Below are 11,917 nucleotides of genomic sequence, written 5' to 3'. Positions count from 1 at the left end.
CCACTTTCTCTCACATTGGTTCGCTTGGTGATGGGCGTAAGGCCGCTAATTTGCCGATCTGATAAGTAGGATCTGATAACCAGGCATCATGACCGATAGCTCCGTTACCTCCGTAAGCACTACAATTGTAGGGGCAATTGATCTCCGACCGTGAACTTTGGGCGTGACGCGGGGTATAAATACCTTCACCTTAGCAGTACGTCTTCAATTGAGTATGCTATTTGTGCTATTTTCCTTGATACAATATGACTACCGACGTGAAAGAACCCGTTCTCGACACTGAGCTTGGTGTACTTAACAGTACCCGAGCAGATCCATACCTCGTCGCTTTCAATGAACTTGACAGCGAGAACCCCAAAAACTGGCCCGAAAAGCGAAAATGGGCCGTCACAAACGTTCTCTCCGTAACCGGCTTCAACCGCATCCTCGTCTCAACAGTAATGGCACCCGCGCTCTCCGTCATCGCCAAAGACCTCAATATGACAGCTACTCAATCTGTCATGGCACTGAGTATTTACCTTTTAGCAACTGCCTTTGGTCCTCTTGTCATTGGACCCTTGTCTGAGGTCTATGGACGCAGGACTATCCTTCACGTATCTAATATCTGGTTCCTCGTTTGGAATCTTGCGTGCGGCTTCGCGAACTCGAAGGAGATGCTCATCGGCACTCGCTTCCTCGCTGGCTTCGGCGCAAGTGCTGTTTATGCCCTGGGCGGCGGAGTCCTTGGTGATATCTGGCGTCCTGACCAGCGTGGCAAGTCTCTTGGATGGTACTCTGTCATTCCTCTCATCGGCGCCGCAACCGGTAAGTCCAAGACTTACCCCCTTGAGCATCACGTTACTTAACTCTTACAAAAGGCCCCATCATTGGCGGATTCATGACCGATCGAGTTTCATGGCGATGGATGTTCTGGTCTACGTCCATGTTCCAAGTCGCAATGGCTACTATCTCGTTCACTACGTTCCGCGAGACATACGCCCCTGCAATTCTTAAGAAGCGGGCTAAGAAATTACGCAAAGAGACAGGTCAGCCATATTACACCTATGAAGAACGAACACAAGAGGGGCACACTTTGAGAAAGGTCCTCACTCAAGCCATGACCCGTCCCCTTCGTCTTCTAGCATTCCATCCCATCATCCAAGTCGCAGCCGTAATCTCCGCTGTCGGTTATGGTCTTCTGTACATCGTCCTCTCAAGCTTCGCAGACATTTGGACACAGCAGTATGGACAGTCTGTTGAGATAAGCGGTCTTCACTACATCTCGTGTGCATTAGGTGAACTAGCAGCATCACAACTCGGTGCGCCATTGATGGACTACTGGTTTCACAGAACCGAACGTCGCAACGGGCAGCATTTACCAGAAAACAGAGTACCACTAATGGCAATGGGTGCATTCATCGCCCCAATTGGATTCATCGTCTATGGTTGGTGCGCTGAGTTCAGAGTTCACTGGGCATGGGTTGATGTAGCCATGTTCATCACCTGTTTTGGCATGCAGATCTCTGGCATGCCGTTACAAGCGTACCTGATCGATGCTTATCCGGATCATACTTCAAGTGCTATCGCGGCGGAGCAGTTTCCTCGCAGTTTGGCTGCTTTCCTTTTCCCGCTGTTTACACCAAAGATGTATGCTGCTCTTGGATATGGATGGGGAAACAGTGCTATGGCATTTGCAGAGTTAGCGCTTGAGTTGGCTGCGCCGTTGCTGTTGTGGAAGGTTGGGGCGAGTCTACGAGCGAAGGCCACGTCGAGTCTGTAGGAACAAGTTTCTTGGTGGACAGAGGATTTCGCTAGCTGGCTAATAGATAGGTGTTGGCATTGGTACTGTCGACCTGTGTACTCCTTTGTCTGGTTATCATTACTCAAGCCTCCCGCCGCCATATTCTAAGCTTAATATCCTGCCTATCTACTAGATCTAATACTCAAACCTCCATCGAGGATCAGAGTCTCCTCTCCAGTTCTCCACCTCTCCAACGTGCTTGATCTCATCACTTACCGCCGCCCGAGCATCATTCTGCTTCTTCAACCTCCAGCCAAGTATAGTCACAACCACAATATTAGCAACGAGGTATCCCAAAGCCATAGAATGTCCAACCACAAATCGCGGCCCATCACCAGATCGATACAGCTGCGTTCCCATAACTGCACCAAGGTTTCCAATACTAATCTGCATAGCATTCGCAATAGCTCGCTTCGTCTGACCAGATACGTTGATGGCGGGCCAACTCAGGACAAGGGCAGTGGCGGGGTAGATTCCAGCTGCTGCGAAGAACGTTCCGACGTATGATACTCCTGGTCTTGCGGTGGGATTAGTGTTGGCGAGAAGGATGATGTAGCCAATTGCTGCGACACCAGCTGAGCCAGCGATAAAGACAGCGCGTTTGGCGAGTTTCTCGGAGGCAATAGCAGCACCTAGAGTTGTGACGAATGCGACAGCATAAGGCGGGATTGTCAAGAGCTGTGCGACTGCGGCTTTGTATCCGAGGTCCTTAATAATGGTGGGCTGATACCATTAGCAGGGATTCTAACTCAAAAGCAGGTTGACTTACCAAAAAAAGCGAAAGGGTGTACAGCGGCAGACTCATGGTGTGAAAGCCCAGACCGTAGAGCCAGCAATTTGGGTCGCTAAATGCCTCGCGAACAGCAGCCCAACTAAACTTCTCTTCGCGAATCGCGTCACTGTCTGCATGCAGGCGCTCATGAATAAATGACCGCTCCGATTTGGAGAGAAATTTTGAGGTATCGGGGTAGTTCTCGATGAACCAGTATGCCGCGACTGCGACTACTACTGTGGCGATACCTTCCTGCTTCTCGTCAGCTTAGCCTGGGGAACGTTAACGGCGTGGCTTACCAAGATAAAGATCCATCGCCAACCGTTATCCCAGACGACACCTGCCATCTTACCAATACCCTGTTCCCGTTAGTACAGCTGTCTGAATGAAGCAGATTGACTTACATATGCCAAAATGCCACCAAAGGCTCCGGCTAGGGATGCAGCACTGAAGAAGAGCGAGATACGATATTGCCGCTCACGTCGCTTATACCACATTGAGAAGTAGTACACGACACCTAACCATCATTAATGCGATGACTCTTAAACGGCAGCTCTCACGAGTAAACCCACCAGGAAACAATCCGCTCTCAGTTACACCCAGGAAGAATCGAGCAATGAAGAAGCCAGTCTTGTTCTGCACAATACCAAGCAGAGTCGCGACGATACCCCAGGCCACAGTTAGTGTTGGCAGCCATAGTCGAGGCGTAGTTCGCTTGAGTATGATGTTACAGGGAATCTGGATCTGTCAGATACATACTTGGAGGCAATGATGGGCGACAAACCTCAAAGAGAACATAACCGATAAAGTACAGCGTCAGACCAGTGAGATACTCATTACCCGCTATTAAATGTCAGAATTCAGTATCCACACATCCACTTGTTTATCTTACACATATGGAGATCATCAATCATTCCTTCAATACGAGCATTGCCGACTGTTCCTTTATGTCAGCTTGACATCACGCCGTTCTGATGCGCTCCTCGGTACCATTGCTGCGGTCCAGGAATGACAGCAGATACAAGATCCCAACCGCTGGTAGAAGCTTCAAGTCAAGTTTGCGGAGGAGTGCCTTCTCGTTTATTGGTGAGTTAGAGTCGATGGTGCCGGCCTCATCGCTGAGGTCGGGCGGCGAATCGTTCTTCAGATCAGCGGCCATCGTGTAGAACTGCGTCTAGAGATTTTATGGTACAGAGTTTCAGGAACTTAAAAGCTCGGATGGAATATGTTGAATAAATATGCTTGCGGGGTCAGAGTGATGTCTCGGTCTAGTAATATTGCACCATACGTCCCTTGTTCCGATCTTCGCGAGGTTTCATCCATTTCAACATGTCATTTCGATGCAACGCTAATATTAGTACTTCTGTAACCACTGGGGAGACCACATCATCGAAAGTACCGCAGACAGATCTGCATCAATTCTTACTCTTTCTACAATTAAGAGCGATGCGCAGAGAGATTAGAGTACAGTGATGGATGCACAATCTAGATGCATCGACCGGAGCATTTTCCCCAAACGACCCAAACATGACGTTGACGCGTAGAATGAACCACTGCCGACACTCTATCACTCCCATGACATCACCATTTTGGTGAAGGGTTTGCTCGTTGAGACGGGGAGTTGATATGTCGCCATGTTAGTAGCCTCTGTCGTGATCTCGGACGGGCCAATAGGAGCGTTTGTGATAACGGCTTGGCTTACCCGCTTGGGGTAGCGTGGAGAACCATGAACGTGGGATTTTGGGAATGCTGCAGCGAATCGAAAACTTTTAATAATGAACTTTTGATGTGTGCATTGCATTAAGAGAGTGAAACTGTAGGATAGAATAAAGCGGATATAACGGATTAAAATTGATGTTGGATTCACGCCACTAGCAGCCCTAGAAGTCGACCAGGTTCAATATCGCGTCCTGACATCAGCCTGAAGACATCATTCAACGATCTCCTACATTTACAACCACAAATGCATCTTCAAACATTAGGTATACAACATCTGTATAGCCTTATATCCCACTGGCAACCAAGCCCAGTCAGCAGCTCACGCATATCGAGCCCTGTGCCTTAAGAAGTTGAGATCCTACTGTTTCACGTTCAAGAGCGAATATTCCTCCAGTTATACGTTTGTGATTGCCAGATAATACTTAAATTATTCATGGAAATGGTGCAGTTGCATGTTGTTACCCGTCAAGTTGAGATCCTCTCTCATCTACCGACAGGTCCAAGACCGTGATAGCAACTTACCGATCACCATTCAACCCGCGGTTTCGCGGAACAGTTTACAGGAGACTATCCAATGGATACTTCTTGGGGCTTTTTTATGCGGTTTATTTCTAGAATGCAGATATCGTGTGATCAACCCCTCTTCAGCTCGTACTACCGAGGCCTTTTACATCCCTGCAACATATCATAGACAGGCCAGGCTAACTATTATCAATCTACTCGATACCATGCTCTAGATCTCAGATCACTCTTTCTCTAAAAACTTTTCCTAAAATGAGAGTAAATAAGGAGTTCTACTTCTGTGGTAACAAGATGGAAATGATGTTGAAACCTTATATGATATGCCGAAAACCTTGTTCGTATGGGAACCCCGTACGTTACACGTTGCGGGGCGACATTGAGAAACGGTACACAACGTCAAAGAACACGTAGTCATTTGCATGAGGATTGTAATCCGTAGCTGAAACTTCTGAAGGCCGTGGACTCTGACGGAAGGGAGATTTTCGAAGTTGCATACTACACCCGACTGCATGGAAACTACACTCTTGACTTGACGCTACGCTACGCTATAATCTTCACTCACTGACGGCCATTTTTACTTCAGCCCTGTGCATTTCTCAGCTTCAGCTTTACTCCTCCTACCACGACGGAATGGCGTCCCTCATGACCAAAAGCAACCCACCAAAGGACGGCATAAAGATCATCCACGCAGGTCTTTACCGTACCGGAACTGCTTCCATGGCTGCAGCATACCGTATTCTTGGCTACAAAGCCCATCACGCTTTACACAACGAATGGCACGAACCGTGGACGAAACTCGAGCAAGCAGCAGAAGCTACCTTTCCTCACCTCAGCTATCTTTCTGATTATACTCATAAAGGTCCTCGCCCACCGTTTGTTAGAGAAGATTGGCAGAATTTATGGGGTGGTTATGATGTCGCCACTGACATAGCGTCGACTTTTACCTTGGAGCTCATCAAGGCGTATCCCGATGCAAAGGTTGTTATTGTTCAGCGTAAATTTGAAGATTGGTGGCCTTCGTTTCACTCTGAGATACTGGTCTCTGTATTCGAGGCAACTTGGCTTAAGAAGTTCTTGACGTGGTATGTTTTGCGTTTTCGGGCTTTACATGCCATGAGAAAGATTCTTGCTGGCTTTTTCTCTGTGAATGAGTACTCAGTGGAGGCCATTACGCCCGATATTGCAAGAAGGACGTATGAGGAATTTTATAGCAAGGTTCGGGAAGCTGTGCCAAAGGAGAGACGGTTGGAGTATTCGCTTGGGGATGGTTGGGAACCGCTTTGTGAGTTCCTGGGAAAGGATATTCCGGATGTTGAGTTTCCAAGAGTTAATGATCGGAAGACTCATAGCGAGGACATGGAGCGGCTTATGGCGAAGCTTATAAAGGTTTCGATGGGGGTTCTTGGGCCATATCTCGTTGCGGTCCTTGCCGTTGCTGTAGTGTTTTATAATTGGTAAGGGTGCCCGTGATGCTTCAGATTGTCGCAGCCTGTTTCCAGTTCTCGTAGGTAGTGTGATAAGTCCCAAAATCGAAGTAGCATTAATATGTACTAATTGAATATTACACGATGTTATATAGAGCACCCAATCGATCTCATCCCAGAACTCCGTCATATTAGTACCAGGTCCAAACATCATAACTTATGGTAGCCCATCACCACAAATCATAAACCCTCATAGGCATGCCTCTCTTCCTCAACGGAAGAGCAGTATTGTTCCTCGTAACATTCTGGATAGTACATCCCTCCGTCTTGTACGTCTTATCATACTGCCCCGTCAGAACAGTAGCTAACCACTGAATAGCCGTTGCAGCATTAAGCGCAAAGTTCTGCGAATGCGTGCCAACAGTATTTCGTTGATACAAGATATTAGCGCCGATGCCACAGTATCGCTCAATGAGCTTATCGGTGTTGGCAATCGGGCTGATCTCATCGTGGACACCCTGGTACGCAAAGATGGGCCATTGGGGAACGCCGTGGTAGCCCATGATTCCATCGCGGTTGATAATGCGCTGAACGCGAGGATCGCGGAACAATTTTTCGCCGTCCTTGAAAAAGTCGAAGATATCGACTCCTGCATATGCGCCGCCTGCTTCAGCGAGGGTGTAGTTCTCGGCAGCTAGGAAGGCAGTCTTGTTGTTTTCTCCGGATGTCTTTAATTGAGAGAGAACGTACTTTTGTACGTCAGGGTATTGGCTTGTCAAACCGAGGATGGAGCTTGGCGCAAGACCAGCAGCGTCTTTGCCAGAAATAGCATCCAGGACAGCGGTTACATTCGGTGTCAAGCCGCCAAGCGCAACACCAACGACTGTGTCTTCAAGATCAGGCGCATACTGCACAGCAAGCTCAGAAGCCCATTCACTAGCCAACGCGCCGCCAGAGTATCCCCAAAGCGCAACGCGAGGGTTCGTTGTGTCAAGACCAAGACCGAGAGAGAGAACAGCGCGGATTGAATCAAGAGTCGCATGGCCGGAGATGACACCCGCCGTGAACGACGCAAGAGGACCTTCGTAGTCGGGAACGCTGAGAAAAACGCCAAGACCTAGAGCAGCGTTGAAAAGCTCTAGACTGCTGACACCAGCTGCGGAGTACACTGCGTAACTTGGACTAGCATCCACATCTGCTGAATCGTAGGGAACTTGGTACGAGAGCAAAGCGCTCTGGTTGAACAGCTTCGCAGCAGAGCTGTTGGCCCCGAGCTTAGGCACGAAGAGCGTCGTGACGGCCCACGTCGGCTTGTACTGGCTGTCTGTAGTGCGGTACAGAATATTGTACGTCGCAGAGCTGTTTCCCGTGATGCGGGTCAAATTTCCGGGTGCAGGGCGTAGACGAAGAACAGTGCCGGGCTCTTTATTCTCATAGCCTTCTGGGGCGGTATACCATGGATCTTCACTGGGCGGAAGCGGTTCAGACGAGACAGCTCGTTTGTAAATATGGCCTTGAGCGGCAGCAGTGAGGCCTAGCAAAAGCGTGAGGACACGATGAAGAGCCATTGTGAAGTATGATGTAATTGGCAACAGTCCAAGCCTTCAAGTAATGGCGGAGAAGTGTCTTTTTATAAGTTAACTCAATTATATATCACATTACGTATGACGCCGAGCCGAGGCTTCCGCCAACCGTACCCCTCAGAAACTAAACATGGTTCAGGAAAAAAGGCTTGGAAGATGCCATTTCGATAGTTCACAACCTAGTTTGGCAGTCATGACGATGAGCGTTTGGTGGCTGGGCGAATTAGCTTGTCCGATGTGACCAATTAGAGGAGTCTAAGTCCGCAAGGTTGGTCCGGTTTGCCGTTGGAGTTGCGGGGTTGAGAGCAAGGATTGGTACTGAGTCCGACGGAGAGAAGGGTTTATTATTGTTTCCGGGGATGACGTTAGATGGGAGATGAGCCTTGTGATGTTTCAGTGGGGGGATGTGTGCTTGGCTGTTGCTGGGCGGTGTTTTGCTTGGAATATTGACATGGTGATGGAGATGGAGATGGAGGAAGCCACTGTTGAGGGACACGGCAGACTGACGTCCGCTGGTGAGCCAAGGCTGAGAATCAGAACCTTGGAGTGGTATACACCATTGACAAAGTTCTTCGGCTTACTTGCCAGTACTGGCGTCGCCCGTGACGCGTGCGTGCGCTGCGTTTGTGCGTTGGCATCGCTAGCTTGGTCGTCAAATGCGGGGTTTCAATCCAACGATTGAACTGCCCGATTTGCAAAGTGGTAGAAAGAACATGTGCAATGCAATTGATGTGATGACCGTCATCAAGGTCTGGCCCAGAGCTTCGGAAAACTTTCATCTTGCAGTACAAGGTTCTAGAGTAATCGGTAGATCTCTCCGTAGAGTTTAATTGTCCTCAATGGCACCGGTATCATTGATGACGCAAATGGGCTGGTAATCTTAGGCGTTGATGAAAGCTTGATGGAGATAATATGCAGTTAGGTATGTTAGTGTGGTATCTGATGCCTGCAATTTTGACAGTTGCTACTGTCAAGATATTAGCGTCACTGACTAATTTATTCTGTCGCCCTGCTGGCCTACCCGGTACTTGATGGTAAATTTATTTACACGGCCTGTAGACCTCGTGCCTGCGCTTACTACTTTGTAATGTGCTAGAAACTATGTTATAATACTATGATATAACGATAGGTCTGTTCTGATTCGGATTTAAAAAAGCTCCATTATTGTGTATTCTGTAGAAAGCGCATCACAGCTCAAGTTGCTCCAAATCGTTAGGTGATCATCATGAAAAGCGGCGTCTAACTTCGGTGGATACCAAGCCTGTTCAGAAGTTTCCATGATGTCTTGACTCCGATCTAATGTCTATTCGAAGAGTGCATTCCACAGATTGTTTACGGCCCAGAAGTCCCGCCGCATCTCGGTAGGTTTCTACTCAGTCTTCCAGTAGGGGTTGTTGATGGCCTCAGTAATAATTTGTCTAAGTGGCTTCCAGTCTTCCTGACCAGCCCATTTCTCCAATAGAGCAACAGACTCAGACTGATCGGTCGAGAGCTTGAGATAGAATGTCTCAGGATAGTCATCGATAAACTTCCTCTGCGGTCGAAGCTGTCGCAGAATGGGCAAGAAATCGTTCCAGTGAGCTTTATGACCCCACGTCTGGAGACGCGCATCCTTGACTTCGGGATCAAGAATGGCAGCGGCGTGGATGAGGGCAACGTCTTGGACGTCAACAAAGAATGCTTAGTAGCTGAATGTTAGCATTCTGGGAGGCAGTTGGTTGATCATGGGACCTACCAGTTTGGAACGTATCAATCATCTCCCTCTTCTCGATGAAGAGAGAATAAATCCAGTTGCCGTATGAAGAGGCATGTCTCTCGTGGAGTGGCTCGCCCAAGATACCAGACGGGCTCACGACATTTGTCACAAAGTGAGGCTTGTTCTCGTCGACGTATTCCCATAGCGCTTGCTCTGCAGCGACCTTGCTTGCGGCATAGACGAGCATTGCGCGCGAGGGTTTGTAAGGCGGTGGAGCCCAGGCCTCCTTGACAGCAAACTCGTTCCATGAATTGCGGTCGACGAGACCATCTTGCTCAGGTGTGGGGAAGGCTGCCGCGACGATGGAGCTAGTGAAGACAAAGCGCATGACCGAAGATTCTTTGGATGCGCTTTCAAGTACAGAGGTTACTCCTGCGACGGTCTGGGGGACGACATTGTTGGGGTTGGGATCAAAGTCCAGGACACTTGCGATGTGAGCAACAGCCGAGACGCCTTTTACGGCCTCGTCAAAAGCTCCAGCGGCAGATAGATCAGGAACCGTGACGAGCTCGTAGGAGTCACTGTGGGCATAAGACTTGAAGTGATCGTCAATGAGCCATTGGGCTTTGGCTTGGTCACGGACTGTGCCTCGGACTTTGTAGCCGCGCTGGAGAAGCTGACGGGCAACGTGGCTGGCGACAAAGCCTGTGGCGCCGGTGACGAGGACCCACGATCCGGTGGGGATGGCTGTTGGAGGTGAAGACATTGTGAAATACTGGTGTATTAAAGCTGAGAAGGCTATGTGAGTTGTAAGTCTGAGACGGATGAGGTCAAGTCGCGGATCGATGTGCAGATATATAGCTTTCTAAGAGTCGACGAGGGACATAACAGCCGCCGGATGCCATGGCTCATCTCTCGAGCTTACAAACCAACAGATGCTTCTTAATGAAGTAAATCATCTCATCGAAGCCAAAAGAACAGGAATTATCTTGTAAATGGCCCGAACGGATATGTGTTGCGGTCATATTCTGAGATTCGGCACTCTCTACTTGAAAAGGAAGTCCTAATGCTTGGCAAAGTGGACACTAACAACAACTACGAATCGCGGAGAAGGCTACATCTTGTGATGATATGTATGATAGACATAAGCTTACACAAGAAATTGAATAACAGGTTCTATTTCGTTTACCAGCAGTGGCTGGAGTAAGCAATACCCTTTGGTAACTGTAGCCCTGGACTTTCCCGCATCTCAAGGAATCTAAGATACATGCGCTTCAGCAGTCCCGTCCCATCAAGACACTGCGAGCCCCCTGCCGCTTCTATCATCGCAAACACACCCTGAATATGCTGCCTCGCAACAACAGCTTCACCATAGCTTACCTGGTCAAATATTAGAACAGATCTCGTCATATAGTACAGACTCACAGAGCTTACCTCGTCTAAAGCCATAGCACAGGCTTTTGCAATAGTCACTGCACTAAGAGTCGGTGAGGTGCCACTAACAGCATGGCGTAATGCCTTAAGACCGTTGTACTTGTACTGTAGCGCGGCCTGCATCAAACCAGAGTTGGGATTGTTGCTAACGATGTGGCGACATGCGCCGAGGAGAATGATGGAACACAGAAGATCGCTGTCTGTTATGGCGAGACCAACCCAATCACGCATTACATGTCCTACATGGTCGTTCATCTGATCGAAAAGACGACATGTCTTGACGTTATATGGAACGACGACGCGGATATCTTCGGGTGTTAGCGGATGAGCATGAACAAAGGGATGAACATACAGTGATCAAGAAGAAAGGTCTCATGAGACAAGAGCTGTTTCGGAAGCGCGGCAAACGGATCACAGCTATACCCAAGAACCTTGTTCAATGAAGTACTCTCCGCATTTTTAGCCATGTCCTCCTGATGTTTCTGCATTCGTAGTCTTCTCTCCTTAGCATGCCTCTGCCGAACAGCATGGGAGTGAGTTAAGCTCCGGACATGCTTGGAGACAGGCTCAGCTGGGTTAGAGACGGTGACAAATTGGAAGTCTCGCGACATTTTTGCTTCCTTGCATTGATCTTGTGATTCATGAGATGGAAAGCGTGAAGGTCGAACTGTCGGAGAGAATGAGATTGACCGAGTTACTAAGCTGAGGTGAAATGCCAAGACTTACAACTTCTTGTTTGGGTTAGTGTGAGCTCTGGGAATCAGTGAGCTATTTTTGGCTGGCGCGGGCATCTGAACGCACGCCCTTGAGGAGCATGATCAGGTCAAGCTTTACCTAAAGGATGAAGATGTAATACCTATATCGCACAGGTCCTTGCTCATTCCAGAGCTTACGGAGTGTATCGGAGGCATATTGCTCAACATTCGCAGCGATTATCATGAATCCTGTTCTGTGCTAAGTATCCATCGTTTCTTGGATATTACATAA

At 48.6% G+C, this 11,917-nt stretch overlaps 6 protein-coding genes across 6 annotated transcripts; 2 read left to right on the top strand and 4 right to left on the bottom strand.

The window, feature by feature from the left end:
- Positions 1 to 228: 228 nt before the first annotated feature.
- On the top strand, positions 229 to 1,984 carry FVEG_12907 (hypothetical protein). The gene is made up of 2 exons (XM_018902291.1): positions 229 to 804; positions 858 to 1,984. Exons 1-2 carry the CDS (start codon positions 246 to 248, stop codon positions 1,757 to 1,759), a joined length of 1,461 nt encoding a protein of 486 aa, XP_018760983.1. The 5' UTR covers positions 229 to 245; the 3' UTR covers positions 1,760 to 1,984.
- On the bottom strand, positions 1,916 to 3,766 carry FVEG_12906 (hypothetical protein; the record flags this gene model as incomplete). The annotated part of the gene is made up of 8 exons (XM_018902290.1): positions 3,543 to 3,766; positions 3,445 to 3,489; positions 3,337 to 3,395; positions 3,125 to 3,290; positions 2,957 to 3,069; positions 2,852 to 2,911; positions 2,550 to 2,804; positions 1,916 to 2,503 (listed from the first exon to the last, which is right to left on the bottom strand). Exons 1-8 carry the CDS (start codon positions 3,709 to 3,711, stop codon positions 1,916 to 1,918), a joined length of 1,455 nt encoding a protein of 484 aa, XP_018760982.1. The 5' UTR covers positions 3,712 to 3,766.
- A 1,657-nt stretch (positions 3,767 to 5,423) lies between these two features.
- FVEG_17395 (hypothetical protein) lies at positions 5,424 to 6,251 on the top strand (the record flags this gene model as incomplete). The annotated part of the gene is made up of 1 exon (XM_018906640.1): positions 5,424 to 6,251. One exon carries the CDS (start codon positions 5,424 to 5,426, stop codon positions 6,249 to 6,251), a length of 828 nt encoding a protein of 275 aa, XP_018760981.1.
- A 59-nt stretch (positions 6,252 to 6,310) lies between these two features.
- On the bottom strand, positions 6,311 to 8,571 carry FVEG_12905 (hypothetical protein). Its single transcript, XM_018902289.1, has one exon. It carries the CDS (start codon positions 7,783 to 7,785, stop codon positions 6,448 to 6,450), a length of 1,338 nt encoding a protein of 445 aa, XP_018760980.1. The 5' UTR covers positions 7,786 to 8,571; the 3' UTR covers positions 6,311 to 6,447.
- A 598-nt stretch (positions 8,572 to 9,169) lies between these two features.
- Positions 9,170 to 10,262, bottom strand: FVEG_12904 (hypothetical protein; the record flags this gene model as incomplete). The annotated part of the gene is made up of 2 exons (XM_018902288.1): positions 9,170 to 9,480; positions 9,536 to 10,262. 2 exons carry the CDS (start codon positions 10,260 to 10,262, stop codon positions 9,170 to 9,172), a joined length of 1,038 nt encoding a protein of 345 aa, XP_018760979.1.
- Positions 10,263 to 10,681: 419 nt separating this feature from the next.
- FVEG_12903 (hypothetical protein) lies at positions 10,682 to 11,541 on the bottom strand (the record flags this gene model as incomplete). The annotated part of the gene is made up of 3 exons (XM_018902287.1): positions 10,682 to 10,876; positions 10,931 to 11,238; positions 11,283 to 11,541. 3 exons carry the CDS (start codon positions 11,539 to 11,541, stop codon positions 10,682 to 10,684), a joined length of 762 nt encoding a protein of 253 aa, XP_018760978.1.
- Between the last annotated feature and the right edge of the window lie 376 nt (positions 11,542 to 11,917).

The sequence above is a fragment of the Fusarium verticillioides genome, chromosome 11 (assembly GCF_000149555.1).
Source record: "Fusarium verticillioides 7600 chromosome 11, whole genome shotgun sequence".
NCBI classification, from domain to species: domain Eukaryota; kingdom Fungi; phylum Ascomycota; class Sordariomycetes; order Hypocreales; family Nectriaceae; genus Fusarium; species Fusarium verticillioides.
The sequence above is the reverse complement of the archived record's forward strand: the minus strand, read 5'-3'. Positions and strand labels throughout refer to the sequence as shown.